Source organism: Ictidomys tridecemlineatus, chromosome 15 (genome assembly GCF_052094955.1).
Source record: "Ictidomys tridecemlineatus isolate mIctTri1 chromosome 15, mIctTri1.hap1, whole genome shotgun sequence".
In the NCBI taxonomy this organism is placed as follows: domain Eukaryota; kingdom Metazoa; phylum Chordata; class Mammalia; order Rodentia; family Sciuridae; genus Ictidomys; species Ictidomys tridecemlineatus.
In genome coordinates this window covers 16771434-16793148 of record NC_135491.1, presented here as the reverse complement: position 1 = coordinate 16793148, position 21715 = coordinate 16771434, and the positions used below count along the sequence as shown (strand labels likewise).

The 21715-nt window shown below is 35.9% G+C and overlaps 1 protein-coding gene across 1 annotated transcript in view; it reads left to right on the top strand.

Moving 5' to 3' along the window:
• Positions 1-21174, top strand: part of Znf461 (zinc finger protein 461) — an 82175-nt gene extending 61001 nt beyond the window's left edge. Inside the window, 6 exon segments of the mRNA XM_078033158.1 lie at positions 2926-3052; positions 3818-3913; positions 19649-20005; positions 20008-20588; positions 20590-20834; positions 20836-21174. Coding sequence (XP_077889284.1) covers positions 2926-3052; positions 3818-3913; positions 19649-20005; positions 20008-20588; positions 20590-20834; positions 20836-21007 — 1578 coding nt within the window. The 3' untranslated portion in view covers positions 21008-21174.
• Positions 21175-21715: the final 541 nt, after the last annotated feature.

Sequence of the window (21715 nt, the reverse complement as noted above, 5' to 3'; positions counted from 1 at the left end):
TAGCTGTTGTGGTGGTGCACCACTGTAATTTCAGCATCTCAAAAGCTGAGCCAGGAGTATCACAAGTTCAAGGCCAGCCAGGGGAATTTAGTGAGCTGTCTCAAAATAAAAGGGGGTGGGGATGTATCTCAAGGGTAAAGCAGCCCTGGGTTCTATCCCCTGGGGAAAAAAAAAAACCTTATATATGTACCTTAAAAAAGACTTTATAGAGCTGAACATGATGGTGGTAATCCCAGTGACTCAGAAGGCTGAGGCAGGAGTATCACAACAATTTAGCAAGCCCTAGCAATTTAGGGAGACTCTGTCTCAAAATAAAAAATAAAAAGGGATTGGGATGTGGCTCAGTGGGTAAGAACCTCTGGGCTGAAGCCCCAGTACTGAAAAGAAAAAGCTTTAAAGACTTTGCCCATTCAGAGTTTTTCAAGTTTAAGAAAATGATGAAATCTCTTAATTAGAAGATCAAATGTTTTACCATCAGTTTTTAAAAAGTCAGTTACTATTGCTGCATTAATAAAGCAGCCCGATGGGAGCAAATCTTTACCCCTCAAACATCAGATAGAGGACTAATCTCTAGGGTACATAAAGAACTCAAAAAGCCAAGCACCGAAAAAAAAACAAAACAAAACAAAACAAAAAAACCCAACCCAATCATTAAATGAACCAGGGACCTGAACACACATTTCTTAGAAGATGATATACAATCAATTAACAAATACATGAAAAAATATTCAACATCTCTAGCAATTAGAGAAATACAAACCAAAACTACTCTAAGATTTCATCTCACTCCAGTCAGAATGGCAGCTATTATGAAGACAAACAACAATAAGTGTTGGCAAGGATGTGGGGGAAAAGGTACACTCATACGCTACTCATGGGACTGCAAATTGGTGCAGCCAATATGGAAAGCAGTATGGAAATTTCTTGGAAAATTGGGAATGGAATCACCATTTGACCCAGTTATCCCTATCCTCGGTCTTCACCCAAAGGACTTAGAAACAGCATACTACAGGGACACAGCCACATCAATGTTTATAGCTAAACTGTGCAACCAACCAAGATGCCCTTCAGTAGATGGTGGATAAAAAAAAATGTGATACACACACACACACACACACACACACACACACACACAATTGAATATTACTCAGCAATAAAAGAGAATAAAATCATGGCATTTGCAGGTAAAATGGATGGAGTTAGAGAAGATAATGCTAAGTTAGCCAATCCTAAAAAACCAAATGCTGAATGTTTTCTCTGACAAAGAGGCTGATTCATAGTGGGGTAGGTAGGGGGTGCATGGGAGGAATAGATGATAGGGCAGAGGGGAAGGGAGGGGGCAGGGGGTTAGAAGTGATGGTAGAATGGATTGGACATTATTATCCAAAGTACATGTATAAAGAAATGAATTGGTGTGATATACTTTGTATACAGTCAGAGATATAAAAAATTGTGTTCTATATGTGTAATAATAATTATAATGCATTCTACTGTCATATATAAATAAAAAATTAGTTAAAAAACCAAAGCAGCCCAAATTTAATATATAAAAACCACAAGTTATAGTTTGGCTAGACATCTACAGTCTGGACAGGGCTTGGTAGGGATTGCTTGTCTCTGTTCTTGTGGTATCAGCTGAGGTAGCTTGATTGGGAGCTGAACTGACCCACTTTCAAGATGACTCCTTTACATGGCTTGCAAGCTGTTTCTGGCTGTTCTTTGGTGGCTTTAGTTCCTTTCTCTATGAGTTATTCCATGGGCTGCTTATGCTTCCTAGAAACCTAGTAGCTGGATTTTAAGAACAAGCATTCCAAGAAAGTAAGGCAGAAATATGAGCCATTTTTGAGATCTAGCCTCAGAAGTCATGTAGTTCTTTTGCCATACCTTATAGTTAAATCACAAATGTCCTTTCAGCCTAAGAGAGGGGAGCAATGATCCCCACACCATTTGGAAGGGAACAAATTCAGGTTGCATTGAAGAAGAGCATAATGGTGAGAGATACTACTGTGTCCATCTTTGGGATGTATAGCCTGCATCAGATGTTTACTAAAGCAATTGTGTGAAGAGTAATAGTCATAATGATGAAGGAATATCTTCAAGCTTATTTTTTCCCCCTAAGATGGAGATTTTTGTAAAACATTCTGGGAAAAATAAAAAGTTTTCTTTTCTTTTCTTTTCCTTTTTTTTTTTTTTTTTTGTGCTGGAGATTGAAACGGGCACTTTACCCAATTCCAACCACTCCCCCCCCTTTTTTTTTGAGAGAGGGTCTCACCAACTTGCTGAGACAGCCTCAAATCCTCAAATACTCCCATCTCAACTCCCCTGGTTGCTGGGATTAGAGATATGCACACTGTACCTCGCAGTTTTCAGCTATTTAATTGGGAACCTCTATGTATTGTTAATTTATAGATGATTAACAAGAGTTTCCCACAGCATGCAAGAAAATGTATCTGCAGAAACTGAATTGTTTAAGAACATATAGGGGGCTGGGGCTGTAGCTCAATGGTAGAGCACTTGCTTAGCCTATGTAAGGCCCTGGATTCAATCCTCAGCACCACATAAAAATAAATAAATAGACACCGGGGATGTGGCTCAGTGGTAGAACGCTTGCCTTGCATGTGTGAGGCACTGAGTTTGACCCTCAGCACCACATATAAATACATAACGTTATTGTGTTCATATACAACTAAAATTTTTTAAACAAACAAATAAATGGGTATTGTATCTATCTACAACAACAACAACAACAACAAAGAAATATAAGCATTCTGCTTTAGTCACACTAAATTCCTTTTTGGTCAACTTCAAAGACTTAATTTATACACTGTTTTTCCTTTCTTCCAGTCCTTCTTTTAGTACCTATCTTTGCTTTTTAAAAATATTTCTTATAATATCATAAAATAGTACTGTGATGTGTTACTTTAGGGGTTGGTGTTGTTCAGAGATAGGTCTATAGATGTCTCTCAAGAAGAATGGGAATGCCTGAACCCTGCACAGAGGAATTTGTACAAAGATGTGATGTTGGAGAACGACAGCAACTTGGTTTCACTTGGTAAAGTTACCTAACAGATAAGAATGTCTCTACCAACTCATTGAGAATTTCTTAGAATGTCTGCTCTCTCCCTTGTGAATTTTAGGGATAGCTTTCAGTTAACTAGATACAAATTTCCTTTGGGTAGAAATGAGCACAATTAGATGAAGTTGAACTTTCAATTTCCCTATCCTCACTTATTCTGGTCCTTTCTTATAGTAATTTTTTTCCTTGATGACTAATGGATAGAATTAAAATGCTGCATTGTTAAAGCATAACATTGTCAAAGAAGCCAGGCTTTGTCTTTTATTTCCACTGTGCTATACCTGCCAGTGCACAGCATAGAACACTAACCACATAGATCCCAAATGTGAAGCTCTTTGGCTTTTCCAATTAATGCAGTGGTAGGCTGGGTCAATAAAAGTCATTTACTATTTATAGATCAAATGGACACTATCTCATTTTCTATAACAAATGTACTTTCTTTTACATAATTTGCCTTTGGAAGTTTCATTCTAAGAATTCACATTTAATGTTAAAAATATCTGAAAAAAAATCTCAGGAAATTTTTTTCTTATAGAAAAATAAGAAGACAGAAAGGTTATTTAAATTTTAGTATTTCTTTGTTTCTTATAATCTTGAACTTACCTGAATGGGATAAATTAAATTTATCCTTTAATTTTTCTTCTACGGACCTGTGATTTATTTTTATGTAAATCATCTCTGAGTCGCTGTGTTTGGGTACTATCATTTCCATCTCATTTCAATTTCTTTTCTTATAACTAGGACTTTCTGTTTCTAAGCCAGCTGTGATTGCCTCATTGGAGCAAGGGAAGGAACCCTGGATGGTTGTGAGGGAAGTGACAGGAAGAAAATATTCAGGTGAGTAAGCCATTATCAGGAAGCTGTTGCAGAATATTGGAAACTGGTCAGAATGTTGAGTTTGCAAGGTTAATAGGAAAAATAAGTAAGCAAATAATTAAGGGAAACCTGTTTCAAAAACCTATTACAAAGCCACAGTAATGAAACAGGATGCTATTGGAGTGAAGAGAGACATACAGATCATTGGAATAAAGCACCCAGCCCAGAAACAAACCCTTGTATATATAGTAAAATGGTTTTAGTCATGGATGTCAAGACTGTTCAATGGGGAAAGACACACTTTAACAAACAATGTTGGGAAAACTGGATATCCACACTCAGGGGAATAAAATTCGAACAGATATAAAAATTAACTCAAAATGGATCAAAGACCTAAATGTGAGAGCTAAAATTATAAAAACTCTTAGAGGAAAATATTATCGAAAAGATTCATGACATTGGATTTGGTAGTGATTTATTGGCTATAATACCAAAACATAGGCAACAAAACCAAAAAGAGACAAATGGGAATCCATCAAATCAAACATTTCTTTTCATCAAATGACACAATCAGTGGTAGAGCCCTTGCCTAGCAGGTGTGAGGCATTAGGTTTCATCCTCAATACCACATAAAAAATCAATAAATAAAATAAAAGCATTGTGAAAAAAAATTCTTAAAAAATAACGATACAATCAACAGGATTTTTTTTTTTTGTGGGGTATTTTACTGGAGTTGAACCCAGGGTCTCTTGCATGCTAGGCAAGTGCTTTATCACTAAGGTAAAGCCCTTTCTCTCTTTCTTTTTTATGTTTTTAAATACTGGGGATTGAACCACTAAGCTTCAGGCACAGCTATTTTTATTTTAATTTTGAGATAGGGTCATACAAAGTTTCCTAAGCTGACCTTGAACTTGCTGTCCTCCTGCCTTGACCTCCCTTGTAGCTGACCCAGTCTCCTACCTACCTTTTTAAATTTTATTTTGAGACAGGTTATATTGCCTGGGCTATCCTCAGACTTGCAGTTTTCCTGCCTAACATTTATTATTATTTTTTAAAAGATTCATATAAATTGCTTTGGTAGATGATGGAATAACATTTTTAATGTGTCATGAAGAGTAGGGGTCAAGAATATACGAAAAAATGTTTTAGTAGAAATCTTAGGAAAGAATTAGGATTGTTTAGAAGTTGGGAGAGTTAAACAAAATATGACTACCTTGAGGAGGTAGAGATGGCAGAGGTTGATTGGGATGGGAAAGTGGTCAGCAAAGAATTTTTGGGTTTCTGTGTGCCAACATGCAATATTTATGGTTCTGGAGGCCAAGAGCATATCATTATACAGGTCAAAGGTCTTTAATGATGTCCACAACTCATTACATTGCTTAGGAACTGTGAAAGCATACATTTGCGTTGTTGTAAGCCATCCAGTTTGAAGTATTTTATTGTGGAAGCCATTAAATACTAACATAAGAAAATCATAGAAAAAGGATACATATTTTTCTATGTGTTTTAATTTAAAGATGTCATTTCTTTACAAAGGAAATCTTATTGCCTGACTAGTCTTTTCCTTTGGCGTGGGGTATAGAGATTGATTGATTGGTTTTATTTTTATTTTTATTTTGCAGTGCTGAGTATAAGCTCAGGGCCTTGGTAAGTACTCTACCACTAAGCTGTTATCTCCAGCCCTGGTATATTGTGATTAAAAAAATGTTTTGTTTTTTTTTTTTAAAATGGAGGCTCATAGGAGGTTACAAAGAAATGTACAGAAAGTCCTGCAGTCTCCCCTAGTATAAATACCTTACACAACTATAGTACAATATCATACCAAAAATTTGACATTGCTATAATCCATAGAAATTATTCAGATTTCTTGATTTATACACACCCTCGTTTATGTGTGTATATAAATAACTATATGTAGTTTTATCACTTGTAGCCTTGCATCTCCACCACAATAGTCAACATATTCAACAAGACTCCCTGTGTTATCTCTTTATAGCTACACTCATTTCTTTTTCCTTTTCTCTAACCCTTGGTAGCCACTGTGCTCTTATCCATCTTTATAATTACATTGTTTCATGAATTCAAATTAAAACCAAAAATGAGATATCATTACTCACCTATGAGAATGGTTAAAATGTAAAATGAAAAATATAATATCAAATGCTGGCTAGGATTCAGAGAAAATGGATAGCTTATGCATGATGATGTAAAAATGAATGTAAAATGGTATGTATGACCATTGTGGAAAATAGTTGGGCATTTCTTTTCAAAACTGAAAATACGTTTACCATACCACCCACAATTTAATTCTTGAACATTTCATGTAGACAAATTAAGGCTTATTTTCATGTACTAATATATACATGAATATAAGAAATACAAACAATCGCTTCTCGGCCTTTTGGCTAAGATCAAGTGTAATATAAGAATTATGTGTGTGTGTACGTGTGTGTGCACATGTGTATGTATATGAAATAGGAAAAAAAGCCAATTGAATTTCCTTAATGGTAAATGGTATTGAATGTCTTTTCATGTATTTGTTGTCTGTATATCCTATTAAGTAAATTGTCTCTTGCTCATTTTTTAATTTGATTGTTTTTTACTGTTAAGTTTCAATGTTCTTTGTGTATTCTTTCTTTTTTTGAGCCAGAGTCTTTCTTTTTTTTAAGAGAGAGGGAGAAAGAGAGAGAATTTTTTTAATATTTATTTTTTAGTATTTGGTGGACACAACATCTTTGTTTATATGTGGTGCTGAGGATTGAACCTCGGCCGCACGCATGCCAGGCAAGCGCACTACCGCTTGAGCCACATCCCCAGCCCGAGCCAGAGTCTTTCTAATTTGCCCAGTTGACCTTGAACGTTCTATCTTCTGCCTCAGCCTCCTGAGTAGCTAGGATTAGAGGCCTTTGCCACTGTTCATTCTTTGTGTATTCTAGAAGGCCTTTGTTGGACATTTTTCCCCAAGTCTATAATTTTTCTTTTCATCCTTCCTTGCCCCACTTCCTGTACTGGAGTCTTTTATCATTATGATATAAACTATAGTTTTTTTGTTTTTGTTTTTAATGCTCTTTATGAGATGAAGGAAATTTACCTCCTCTCCTATTGCCCCAAGAGTTTTTATCATGAATGGGTTTTGATGCAATCAAGTTATTTTTCTTCTTTGTCATATTTATTTGATGTATTACATCAATTGATATAATCATACTATATTACATAGTATAATATATAATATATGTAGTATATTATATGATAAAACAGTATTTTTTATTGTTGTTGGGTTGGATTCATAAAATTAGTTGAGGATTTTTTATTTATGTTCATGAAAGATATTGGCCTGTAGTTTCTTTTTTTGTTCTGACTTAGCCCATTTTTGGTATCAGAGTAATTACTGACCTTGTTAGGTGAGTTGGGAAGCATTCCCTTTTATTTTCTAGAAGAAATTGTTTAAAACATACAAATGGCAAAAATAAATTTTCCAGTGAAATCATCTGGACCTGGAGATTTCTTTGGGGGACTTTGTGTGTGTGCATGTGTGTATGTGTGTGTATATGTGTGTATTTTACTGGGAATGTAATCCAGGGGCACTCTACCACTGAGCTGTACCCCTAGCCCTTTTTTATGTTCAGGCTCTGGCTGAGTTGCCTGGCTGTCCTCAAACTTGTGATCCTCCTGACTCAGGCTCCCAAGTTATTGGGATTACAGGTGTGTGCCCCAGTGCCAAGCTATTTCAGGAGCCTTTTTTTTTAGTTGTAGTTGGACACAATACCTTTATTTTTATGTGGTCCTGAGGATTGAACCCAGGGCCTTACACATGCTAGGCAAGCACTCTTCCGCTGAGCCACAACCCCAGCACCTTTCAGGGGTATTTTGAATTACAAATTCAATTTCTTTAATAGTTGTTAGACTATTCAGATGATCTTTTTCATCTTGGCTAAGTTTTGATAGTTAATTGTTTCAAGGAATTAGTTCATTTCTTCTAAGTCATTGAAGTTATAAGTGTAAAATTGTGTGTGTGGAGGTGTACGTATATATATCCTGCCACATACCACTTAATGAGGGGAATACATTGAGAAATGATAGTTAGGCAACTTCATTGTTGTATGAAACTCATAGAACTCATGTTTACAGAAACTAAGATAGCTCCACCATAACTGGGCAATATAATTTTATGGAACCACCATCATATAGGCACTCTATCATTGACTGAAGCATATTTAGATCATGTGTGGCTTTAAATAAAGGATGTACTTATGATCCTTTAAATTTCTTTGCTATTTCCTCTTTGACCTGCAGGTCATTTTTAAATTAATTAACTTTTAAATTGGCAAATAAAAATTGTACACATTTATGGTGTACAACATGTTTTCATATATGAATACATTGGAAATGATTAAATCAAGCTAATGTATGATGAGGGCCTTAAGCAATACCACAACATGGCAGAGAAGCAGAAGAGCAAGTAGGTGTGTGCCAAAGAAAGATGACTTCCTCCCATGAGATCTCTCCCAAGAACAACATTAATCCCTTCATATGGGCAGAGCCCCCATGACACAAACACCTCTTAAAAGTCCCACCCCTTGGGGCTGGGGATGTGGCTCAAGTGGTAGCGCGCTTGCCTGGCATGCGTGCGGCCCGGGTTCGATCCTCAGCACCACATACAAACAAAGATGTTGTGTCTGCCAAAAACTAAAAAATAAATATTAAAAAAAAGTCCCACCCCTCTCAGCTCTTACCCTGGGGGGGCCAGATTTCAATGTGCATTTTGGAAGGGACAAACCATAGCAGTGTGGGTTACAGGAAGCAAAGACTACTTATATCTCGTGCGGAAGAGTCATGTGGAATGAAGACTGGCACTTGAGCACTGATTTTGGGATGGTGATTTTCATGGAGACCTAGGCTAAAAATATTTCAGTAGAGTTGAAATATTTATTGAAGTGAGTTACAAATGACTAACATATAGGCAGGGAAAGGAAGTTCTATTCCATAAGTGGTACTGAGTCAGTGGGTATCTGTCTAGAAAAATAGTAATATTGATTCCTACCTCAAACCATCAAAAGTCAAATCTGCATGTATTGTAGATGTAAATATGAAAGGTAAAAGAGTAAAACTTCTAGAAGAGAATATGGATATATTTTTTGACCTTTGGACTGAATTAGTTTAAAATAAAAAATTTCGACTCATTAAAACATAATGAAACAAAGTGAAAGTGCTAGCTTAGAATGGGAGAAGATATTTACAATATATATGTTGGTCATATTCAGAACATATAAAGAATTCTTACAAATCAGTATTAAAAACAGAAACCACCCACAGTGCCATTAATTGATGAATTGATAAATGTGGCATATCCACTCAAGGTAATATTATTCAGCTATAAAAAGGAATGAATTCTACAACATAATTGAACCTTTAAAACATGCACAGTGAAACAGCAAGATCTAAAAGGTCATATATTATATGATTTCATTTCTATGAAATGTCCAGAATAGGAAAATCCATAGAGACTTAAAAATATTTGTGGTTGCCAGGATGGCGGGAAGAGGGAATGGGATGTGACTATGTATATAAGATTTCTTTTTGGAGTGATAAAATATTCTTGTATTTAGATGGTGACGATATTGTACAATACTGAGATTTGACTAAGTTATTGAATTGAATATACATATATATATATATGTATATATATATATTTTTTTGTCTGTGTGTGAATGGAACTGGGGATTGAACCCAGGGGTTCTCTACCTCAGAGCTACTTCCCTAGACCAATTTTGTTTGTTTTCTGAGACGGGGTCTTAGTAAATTTCTGAGGCAGGCCTTGAACTTGAAATCTTCTTGCCTCAGCCTCCCAAGTCACTGGAATTACAGGTGTGTACCACCACCATACCTTACTGAAAGACTAAAATGGTAAATTTTGTGTTTTATGAATTTTACATAAAATATCAATAATAATGAACAAATTTTATTAAAGAAAATGCCCATCCAGCCAATAAGCATATGAAAAAGTGCCTCATTTGCAGTTGTGGAAGTTGTAAATTAACTACAATTTAATATCATAACATAATTTCCATGACAGCCAATGATAAAAAGATTGACAATAACAAGTGTTATTGAAGATGGATGGAACTGGACCTCTCTTAGCATCTGAAGGAATCTTTAATTAGAAAACGGTTGGATAGTATCAACTAAAGCTAAAAAATTCACTTTTGTGTGTATACCTACCAAAAGGAAATCCTAACTTCTATACAAAGAAATGTATAAGAATATTCATGCACCACTAGTCATAATAACCAACTGGGAACAACCTGAATGTTCATGTTTAGGAATAAGAAAAAATAAATTGTGTTAGAATATATAGTCATCAGTTTTTATTTTGAAGATACCTGTATACTCCCCCAAATTATTGAGGACTCTAGGAGTTCGTGTGTGTGTGTGTGTGTGTGTGTGTGTGTGTGTATATATCATATCTTTCAGTATTTACTATCTTAGAAATAAAATCTAGGAAAAAATTTACTTAATTAAAAAAATGGTAAACAGAATATTAACATAAATATTTTATGACAATTATTTTTCCCAAAACAAAGATGTTTACTGAGAAAGTGACAGTATTTTGTTTTCATTTTTGCATATTACCTTAATGCCTAGACTAAAAAAAAGATAGCTGGACTGTCATCTCTTTCTGCATATACTGTTAAAATCCATTTTTTAAAATTTGTTTTGTTTTTTGGGGAAGGGGACCTTTAATTAACCCAGGGGTGCTTTACTACTAAGCTGCATCCCCAGACGTTTTGGGTATCACTAAGTTGCTGAGGCTGACCTTGAACTTATGATCCTCCTACCTCAGCCTCCCCAGTTGCTAGGATTATAGATGTGTGCCACTGATCTTGGCCTATCTTAGTTTTGAATGGATCTCTTACCCATGTTACCCATTTTATAATACTGTGCTTTAGTCACTTAGAAAATATTGCTTCAATTAACTATTCAGATATTCCTACACTGACAGAACCTGCTGACAATCTGTAGTTCCTGTTACAGCAGAGATGCTAAAGAAAGACACACACACATACACACATCCAGTAGAAATGAGCCCCTCTTTATTTTTTCCCTATTTCTTTTATACAGCAAAAAAGAACACATCCTCTCGGCAGCTTAATCTTTTCAAGAATGGATAAACATTCTCAGAATAACTTTGTTCATGGTCACAGTGCTCCATACTTCTTCTTATCTGACATGTAGTTAGTTATTTCTTGGCAAGCACACACACACACACACATAGATATAAATATCTATAGATATATAGATATATATATAGACATAGATTTTAAACTTGGCAAAAAATTCTTTTATCCTCTGAAGACAGCAACAAGGACAGTTCAAAGAGTTCATAGTTTCTCACAGAACCCCTTTGTTTTGCTAAGCACAGCAAAACTTAACACTTTGTGTGTGTGAGCATATACTACACTGACACATTTTCTCTCAACCAAAAATATGTTATTTTATAATAACCAGTAATGTTTGTTAATATGATCGGTAATCTCATCAGAAGTCTTTTTTAAGTATTGGGAAAATGTCAGACTCATAATAGCTGAAACAAACTTTCCAAAAGTCTAGGGTTTTTTTTTTTTTTTTGTATTGGGAATTGAACTCGGGCCACTTAGCCACTGATCCACATCTCTAGCCCTATTTTGTATTTTATTTAGGGACAAGGTCTCACTGAGTTGCTAAGCACTTCATCATTGCTGAGGCTGGCTTTGAACTCTTGATCCTCCTGACTCAGCCTCCCGACTTCTGGGATTACAGGCATGGGCCACCATGCCTGGCTTCTTGTTGTTGTTGTTTTTGTTTTTGTGGATAGACACAATGACTATTTTTATTTATTTATTTAATGTGGTGCTGAAGATCAAACCCAGTGGCTCACACATGCTAAGCAAGCGCTCTACCACTGAGCTACAACCCCAGTCCCCCCGCCAAAATCTAGTTTTTAACTTGAAAGGTAGAATTGTATCATTGACAAATAGTTTTTCTTGAAGTGACAGATTTTTTTTTAGTTTTCTAAAATGATTATGGTGTCTAAATTACCATAGCCTGTTTGTTCTTCTCTCAAGTAAAAATTGAATTCCATGAGAAATAAAGTAAATAGTTCAATTTGCAACTGAAATAATTTAGTTCATGCTCAAAACCGTCAATCTACTTTGGTATACAGCAGCACCATGTTTCATTATATAAAATAAACCAAACATATACTGAAGGCCTGAGATATAACAAAACTAATCATATTTTCTGATCATCATGAGCATTCTTAAATGAATCTGTCATTTCCCCCAACAGATAATGACAATGAAGAAGAGTGATAATGTACACTTTGGTGCCACTGCTTTGGTTCAAGCTAAGGCACCAGCAGTTCTACTCATTATTACTTTTTGTATAGCTATTAATAGGAATTTCCAGGATAAATCATGAGATTTAAAAAAAAGTCATTTAAATCCCCACTATTCAGGAGGCTGAGGCAGAATTTTTTGAACCCAGGAGTTAAAGGCTAGTCTGGGCAACATAATGAGATTACCATCTAAAAGAAGTTTTTTTTTGCTTTGAGTATTTTAGTACTACAATGATGTTTATTATCAAGCATTTATTATAAAGAATATTCTTTTAATGACTAATTTGTACTCACGCTAATCAGATACAAACAAAACACTAAGTCCAGCTACGTGGATGAATTTATTTGTAAGACAAAAGTACAATTCAGTCTTCCTGTTTGCAACCTAGTATTTCTGTTTACAGGTTAGTCTATAATTTGAATTTATTAATTTGAAATTTGTGCTTTTGTGATTTGTTTTACTGACATCTCATCCAGCAGGTATCACATATACAAATGTCAAAAGACAAAATTACAGCAAATTGGTTATAGATCTAATTGGTTTATTTTTAAAGTATTTTTTAGTTATAGATGGACACAACACCTTTATCTATCTATCTATCTATCTATCTATCTATCTATCTATCTATCTATCTATCTATTTAATATGTTGTGCTGAGGATTGAACCCAGTGCCTCACACATGCTAGGCAAGTGCTCTACCACTGAGCCATAACTCCAGCCCCTCTATAAAAAGAATAAAAGCTCCCATCAGACAGCAGCAGAATTGTAGATTTTGTAAGATGGGAACAAGGAAACAGAACAGTAGAAAAGAAAAAAACCTGAGTAACATTAAGTTACTTTTTTTGTAAAGTTAACCCTTAAAACTTTAACATCAGGTGTTTTCTTATTTTATAAGCTAAAACTGGCTTGTTTAAGAATTTGGTTATTTTCTTTCTCCTGACTTCTCAGGTCAGATTTAAAAAATGTATTTTGACTTGGTGACATGAACTTTTATCTTGAGAAACTGCGTTTTAGTTGGTCTGTTGAACTTATTGCAGGAACTCAGTCCCAACTAACAGCAGCCTACAAATTTTCTTTAAACACAGTCTCTGAAAACTATTGTGTGCAATTTCTACTGTTTTTCTATAAGATGATTTCAGTGGAGTTTTTATTTCTAGTTTCAATAGTTGTAGCAAAACAACTGTCTTTTAAAGAGCTTACTATGGCTATTTTTAAAATATTAAATATTAAAAATATTAAATTTCTTTTTCTTTACACTAATTGGTCCCTTATTCTTCCTGTTTTATTTGCATGTGGCTACATGGAAACTGGATTTCAAAATAATTTCTTGGATAGTAATAAAGATACAGAAATAAAAGCATGTCTGAATAAATATGGTTTTTAAGAGCACAGAAGTGCTGAAAACAAAATGAATTAGTCTTTGAAAGTGTACGTTTAGATAGCATGGCACTAGTTGGCCACTGCAGGATGGTAGCACAGTGGCTAGACAAGTAGGTACTAAGCAAGCTGCAGTCCCTATTGTGGGCCCACAGGAGCTGCAGCTGGACGACGTGAAGTGGATCAACTTGGAGGAGCTATACTGTGGCAGCAAGGCAGACATGCCTGATGAGGTCAATATCAATGAGTTGTTAGAATTGGAGAGTGAACAGGAAAGAATTCAGAATATCCAGGGACTCCTGAAGCAAAAAATGCAAGAATCCTATACAGAATTTTGTTCAAGAGCTGCTGGCCAAGCTGTGGGGCCTCCACAAGCGGCCTGGCCTCTGCCATCCCAGACCCTCAGATGAGCCCCTCAGGACAGGTCCAGACTATACCCCATGACTCTTTCTCACCTGACTCCTGTGCTCTCTCCAATATTGCCCAGTTTGCCCAACTTGTATTTAATGGTTCTGTAACAATAACTCCATGTTCCTGTTTTTCCTCTCTGTGGTTACCTGGGCTTCCCTGTGGCCCCTACCCACAACCTCCCTCTCTCCTGTTGGGGTCTTGTGTCCTGGCAACAGATGAAGGATTGCTCCTGTCCAGAGAACCTGAAAACAGCCATGGTAACAGAGGGGTACCTCAGGACTCATCCTGTGCTCACCAACCCCCTCGCCTGGGCCCAGTCCCAGCCAGCAGGGTCCCTGTAGGCTGGAGGCGCCCAGGGATGCTGGGGGCAATGACAGCCTAGATTTCCAGGCCAGGGGAGATACACATGACCCACTGTGGCCCATATCACCTTAACACAGGTGGTCAAAGAGCAAACGAGTCATTCATCCATGTCAAAAATAAGGGACATATTTATTAGCTAAATTTACTACTTCAGAAACAAATATAATATACAAATACATAATTATTCCATTAGATTTCCAAATATGACAATATTGTGCTGGGGTCCAGCCCTAGCAGGGTCCACGGAATCCTGAAGGATGAGTGGTGTCGGCGAAAAGATGAGACAGGAGTCGTTTTGTTGGAGCAGTCTCCAGAGAGAGAGCTCTAATGCAGCTTTCTCTGGATGATCTTTTATTACAATTTTTCTCATCATTACAGATTCAGAATACATCATTGATTATACAGTTTCAAAACTTTGCCAAGACATAATGTTTCCTTAACCATAATTAGGGGTATAGAAAAGTATAACATCAATTTACATTTTTCCAGGATGTGACTTTTTAGTTATCAGTCATTAATAAAACGCATCATTAGTTCACATTTTTTCAGATTTTCCCAAGATGTACTATTATTATCTAATGCCAAACTACGTAACCAGACTCCTAACCTATCATTAACATTTAAGTTTTAAAGTACACCTGCACTTTTATTTCTAATCTAAAATTCCCATCTAAAAAGGTCCCTTTAAATCTTATACTTAAAATATCCTAAAGTTTATAAACCATTCTTAAAACATATCAGAAACCCATACAGCTAAAAACTCAAGAATTCTAAACCAAGAATCTAAATAGGATAATACTTATAACAGTATTCTAAAAATATGTCTTATAAAGCTACTTTAATAAATTCCTAAATTTATTTTCATAAAACTGGTTTAGCTGCTTTCTCGAAGAGTATCTTTGTTTCTCAGTCAAGGTACACTAGTTCTTATATCTTTATAATCTTTCTCAATAAAAAGTAAATTCTAAACATCAGTCCACTTTCTGCCAATATTAAATATGCTCATCATAAATCCCTATATGAAGTAAAAGAGGGTTTATAGAAATGAAAAGGATGTATCCTTATATGTCTTAACTTTCCTAAATGTATAACATAACTTTCCTTAATCAAGAATGAAACTACATATGGTGGGTTTTGTACAATGAGCATAATGATTAGGTTTTCTAAAAGGCCGGAAATATGGGCTTGGGTTCTAGTTGATATAATCAATGTGGTGCCTAAAATTCTCATGACCTTTCAGAAAATGATTGTCTATTATCAGTTTTGTCCTCAGTGTGCTGATATGGAAGAGCAGCTTTCTACTTTGTTCTTGATATGCTGAGGGGTAGCAGAACAGCTTTTAAGGCTGTTATGTTCTAGCCATCTGAAATTAATTTGGTTTGGCATTTAACATACTCATGCCTCCTGGGAGGAACATGAGTATGTTAAATGAAAATGAAAAGTCTCAATTACATAAAATGAAAATGAAAAATGAAAATGAAAAGTCCCAATTACATAAAAAAGGGTCTCATGGTTTTGGTTTCCCACCAACCAGCACGGCTTTGCCAGCATTCATCCTCACTGTGGCCTTGTCAAGGCAGTGGGAGAGTAGCTTTGCCAGTGAGAGGGGGATCGCCTTCACCAATATCCCATATCCAGAAGTCTCAGAAACTTTTCAGTACTAGTCAAAGAATGAAAGAAATAGGCAACTAAAAGCTGGGCATTGTGGCATGCATCTGTAGTCCCAGCTACTTTAAGGCTGAGGCAGGAGGTTCTTTTGTACCTAGGAGTTTGAAGCCAGCCTGGACAACTTAGAAAGATTGTCGAGAGATAGAGGGGGGGGGGGGAAGGGAGGGGAGAGGGAGGGAGAGGGAGAGGGAGAGAGAAGGAATGAAAGAAAGGCAAAATATATTCTGTTATTAGTATGATGATAGCTTTGACTCTAAGACCCTAAGAGTCTCAGATTCACTCATGGGTTGCTAGAGCATGCTTTACTGTTGCTATACAGTAATGAAAATTAATAAGTCACTGCTGTATGTAACATTATGGATGAACCCTACAAACACAGTATTTGATAAAAAGAAGATGAGGGAAAAATTATAAACTGTATGATTCTTTTTACTGGAAATTCAGAAACAGACAAAAATCAGTGTTAGTATAAGAATACAGGAAATTATTTACCTTGAGTGAATAACAAGCCAACTTTGAGAGGCCCTAAGCAACTCAGTGAGACCCTGTCTCTTATAAAATACAAAAAGGGGCTAGGGATGTGCCTCAGTGATTAAGCACCCCTGGGTTCAATCCCTGGTACCAAAAAAAAAAAGTATTGAAAGTCTGTAACAAGGGGCTGGGGCTGGGGCTTAGTGGCTGAGTGCTGCATCGCACATGTGAGGCACTGGGTTCGATCCTCAACACCACATATAAATAAACAAAATAAAGATATAAGAAAAAAATACCAATGTTAAAACAAAAAAAAAAAGGAAGAAAAAGAAAAAGAAGTTATGTAACAAGGGCTGGGCTGTACCTCAGTGGTAGCCTAGCCATGTTAGGCAATGGTTCTGATCCTCTGCACAACGAAAAAACAAATAAATAAAATAAATCTATTGTATCCATTTACAACTAAAATTATTTAAAATAAATAAATAAATACATCTTTTAAAAAATTCTGTGACATTCTTAACTATCCTTTGAAAATGGGACATCCCAAAATTACTTGTGTCTAACAGATAGAATGCAGCTACTTTGTGACTTCAAAGGCTAAGTCATAAAGGTAGTCAACTTGTGCCTGGCATATGTTCACACTCTCCCTCCTGTGTCTCTCCACATGTTTTTGGAGGCTTGAGCTGCCATGTAAGAGGGTCTCAACAGACTTAGCTCTTCTAATCCCCAGCTTCTCATACTTTTCAAGCTAAGAACCAGACATGTGAGTGAGAAAGCTGTTGAAATGATTTGGCCTGACCACTATCTGACTACCACTGAAGAAACTCCAAGTAAGGAATAGCTGACTGAGCTCAAATCTGAAAGATAAGTTATTGGTACTGGTTTAATCCACTAAATTATAGTGGATTGTGTGTGTGTGTGTGTGTAAAATAAAATTGTATGTGTATAAAATATTTGTTATTAAATACTCGTGTGTGTGTGTGTGTGTGTGTGTGTGTGTGTGTATAAAATATCTACCAAATACTCCAGTAGTTGTAGGGGTGAGGAAAATTATGGGACGTGTTAAGGAGTTATTGCAAATTTAAGGGTTTTAAATTATTTCAGTTCTTAACAGTTTATTATCTTTGACTTGTTTTGCATTTCCCCCTCTCAATCCTACTTCTTTAAATATATACTCAGCAGGGGCTGGGGTTGTGGCTCAATGGTAGAGCACTTGCCTAGCACACATGAGGCACTAGATTTGATCCCTGTCACCACATTAAAAAAAAATAAAGTCAAGTCATTGTGTCCATCTGCACTATACTCACACACACACACACACACACACACATACTCAGCAGTGGCTATTGAATACTTATTAGTTATATCTTGATTTTCTATCCTTAAACAAGTGCATGAAGAGGGAACCTGCAAAAATGAAAGAAAAAATTTGCCACCTGCACCTCACATAGAGCATTAATCTCCAGGATCTATAAAGAACACAAAAACTTAATCCCCCCAAATAAAAATAAAACAAATATTCCAATCAAAAAAATTGGCAAAGCAGCTGAACAGGTACTTCAAGAAGAATTACAATGGTCAACAAATATATGAAAAAATTTTCATCTCTAGCAATTAGAGAAATGCAAATTAACTGAGATTCCATCTCACTCCAGTCAGAATGGCAATTATCAAGAATGTAAGTAACAATGTTGTCAAGGATGTGGAGAAAAAGGTATGCTCATACATTGCTAGTGGGACTATAAATTACTGTGAACACTCTGGAAAGCAGTGTGAAGATTCTTCAGAAAACTTGGAATGGAACCACCGTTTAACCCAGTTATCCTACTCCTCAGTTTATAAGCAAGGACTTAAAATCAGCATACCACAGTAATGCGGCCACATCAATGGTTATAGCACCTCAATCCAAAATAGCTAAGCTATAGAACCAACTTGTGTGCCCTTCAACAGATGAATGGATAAAGAAAATGTGATATATACACAATGGAATATTATTCATTCATTAAAAAAGAATGCTATATGACTTTCATCAATATATGGATGGAACTAGAAATTATCATACTAAGTGAAATAAGTGAATCCCCAAATACCAAAGGTCAAATGATCTCTCTGAGATGCAGATGCTAACATACAACAATGGGGCAGGGCACAGGGAGAATAGTTCACTGGACTAGACAAAGGAGAAAAAAGGGAAGGGAGGAGAGATTGGAATAGGAAAGACAATAGAATGAATCAGACATAACTTTCCTATGTTCACATTTGAATACATCATGTACAACCACAAGAATAAGATCCTAATAGGAATAAGTTATACTCCATGTATGTATAAAATGTCAAAATACTTTCTACTGTCATGTATATTTAAAAAGAACAAATTTAAAAATTGAAGAGGGAGAATTAGCAATTAGGGCTTGGGTCATCTGGATCTGAGGATAAGTGCTCAGAAGTTACTATATAATAAATCTGGATTTCGTTAGGGAGAACCCAGTTACATGGCACACCAAGCTGCAAAAGAGTTTGAGAAATGCAGGTTTATAATGAGGAGATTTGTTCTCAACTATGTAAACATGAGTTCATTAATATTTTCAAAAAGGGAAGAACAGAAATTTGGGAACAACTTGCAGTTGCCACATAGCCTTTGGGTTGGTGGGGAATATTAAACATACTCTTGTGGATTCTCATTCAGTTAATCTCATACTATGATCAACATTCTTAGATTTTGATTTGGTTGGTCTAGAATGTTTCCTAAATATAACATAATTACATTCAGTGATTGATTCCAAAGCAGATCAAAATTTTAGGACTATTTCTGGGTACAGTGATGCATGCCATAATCCCAGTGACTCTGCAGGCAGGAGGATTGGGAGTTTAAAGCCAGCCTCAGCAACTTAGGCCCTAAGAATTTAGCAAGACTCTGTCTCAAAAAATAAAAAGGGCTGGGATTATAGCTCAGTGGTTGAGCACCCCTGATTCAATCCCTAGTACCAAAAAGCATTTTTTCAGCACTATTGAATTTATTACTCCCTTAATTAACTTAGTATTTCTATTGTATACAAAACTAGGAATTAAAATATATTTCTTTTCTTTCAGACTTGGCATCAAAAGCTGACCCCAAGAAGTTATCTCCAAAAAGAGACATTTATGAAATAGAATCATCCCCATGGGCTATTGTGGAAAATTTTATTCCTGAGGGATCTATTTTCAGAGATATTTGGGAATGCAAATGTCATTTTGAGCAAAAGGAGTGTTATTTCAGGCAATTTATGATGAATCATGAAAACGTGCCCATTTTTATTCAACATACTTTACCTACTCAAAATGGAAAGAAAATCTCTGAATGTGAAAAATATAGAAAAAACTTCTATTATCATTTATTCTTTTGTCAACACAAAAATCATTCTAAAGAACTTTCTGAATGTAAGGAATGCACAGAAATTATTAATACCCCGTTCTTATTAAACAACAGATAATTCAATGTGGTAACTAATGCAATGGATGTAAGGAATGCTGGAAGACCTTTATTCATTGTTCACAACTTAAAAAACATTTGAGAATTAATAATGGTGAAAAACGCTATGAATGTAGAGAATGTGGAAAGGCTTTTAATTATGGCTCAGAAGTAATGTTACATCAGAGAATTCACATTGGTGAGAAACCCTATGAATGTTAGGAATGTAGGAAGGCCTTTAGACTGAGATCACAACTGACTCAACATCAGAGACTTCATACTGGTGAGAAACCCTATGAATGTGAGCAATGTGAGAAAGCTTTTATTCGTGGCTTTCAACTTACTGAACATCTGCGATTTCATACTGGTGAGAATCCTTATGAATATAAAGAGTGTGGAAAGACTTTTAGGCATTGCTCACACCTTACCATACATCAGGGAATTCTTATGGGTGAGAAATCCTATGAATGCTGGGAATGTGGGAAAGCCTTTAGCTATTACTCAAGCTACTCTCACCATCAGAAGATTAATTCTGGTCAGAAGCCTTATGAATGTAGTGAATGTGGAAAGGCCTTTCATAATTGGCTTAAAACTTAACCTACATCAGAGAATTCATACTGGTGAGAAACCCTATGAGTGTAAGGAATGTGGGAAGACTTTTAGACAGTGTTCACACCTCAAAAGACATCAACAAATTCATACTCATGAGAAACCCTCTGAATGTATGATATGTGGTAAAACCTTTAGACTTCATTCACACCTTATTCAACATCAGAGAATTCACACTCGTGAAAAACTCTATGAATGTAAGGAAGGTGGGAAGACCTTTCTATCACTCCAGCTTCTTGCACCATCAGAGAATGCATTCTGGAAAGAAACCTTATGAATGTGTCAAGATCTTTAATCATGGCTTACAACTCAATCTACATCAGACACTTCATACTGGTGAGATACCAGTAAAGTTTCCTCTCCTCCCTCCACATCCAAGTTTCACTTCATAAAATTATTTTTGGAGAAAATACACCTTTTCCTCTCTAATTTCCATATAAGAGAAAATGTATGACCCTTGACCATCTGAAATTGGCATATTCCCTAAACTAATGTTCTTAAGTTCCATCCATTTTCCTGCAAATGATGTAATTAAAGTTTTCTTCATGGCTGAACGTAACTCCCTTATGATATATACCATATTTTCTTTATCCAGTAAGCCATTGAAGGATTCCTAAGCTGGATCCATAGTTTGGCTATTGTACATTATGGTGCTATAAATATGGGTATGCATGTATCCTATAGTATGATAACTTTAATTCTTTAGGATAAATACAAGAAGTTCTATTCCTAGTATTTTGAGGAGCTTCCACATTGATTTCCATAGTGGTTATATTATCATCCCACAAGAGCTTCCTTTTTCTCCATATATCCTCTCCAGCATTTTTTTTTTTTGGTACTGGGGACCAAATCCAGAGGTGTTTTACCAGTGAGCCACATGCCCAAGCTTTTTTATTTTTCATTTGGAGGCATGGTCTTGCTAAGTTGATTAGGACAGCCTGGAACTTGTGATCCTCCTGCCTCAACTTCCTGAATTGCTGGGATTACAATTGTGTGTCACTGCACCTGGCCATTGTTTGTATTCTTGTTGGCTGCCATTCTGACTGGAGTGAGGTGAAATCACAGCGTAGTTTTGATTTTCATTTCCCTGATTGCTAACA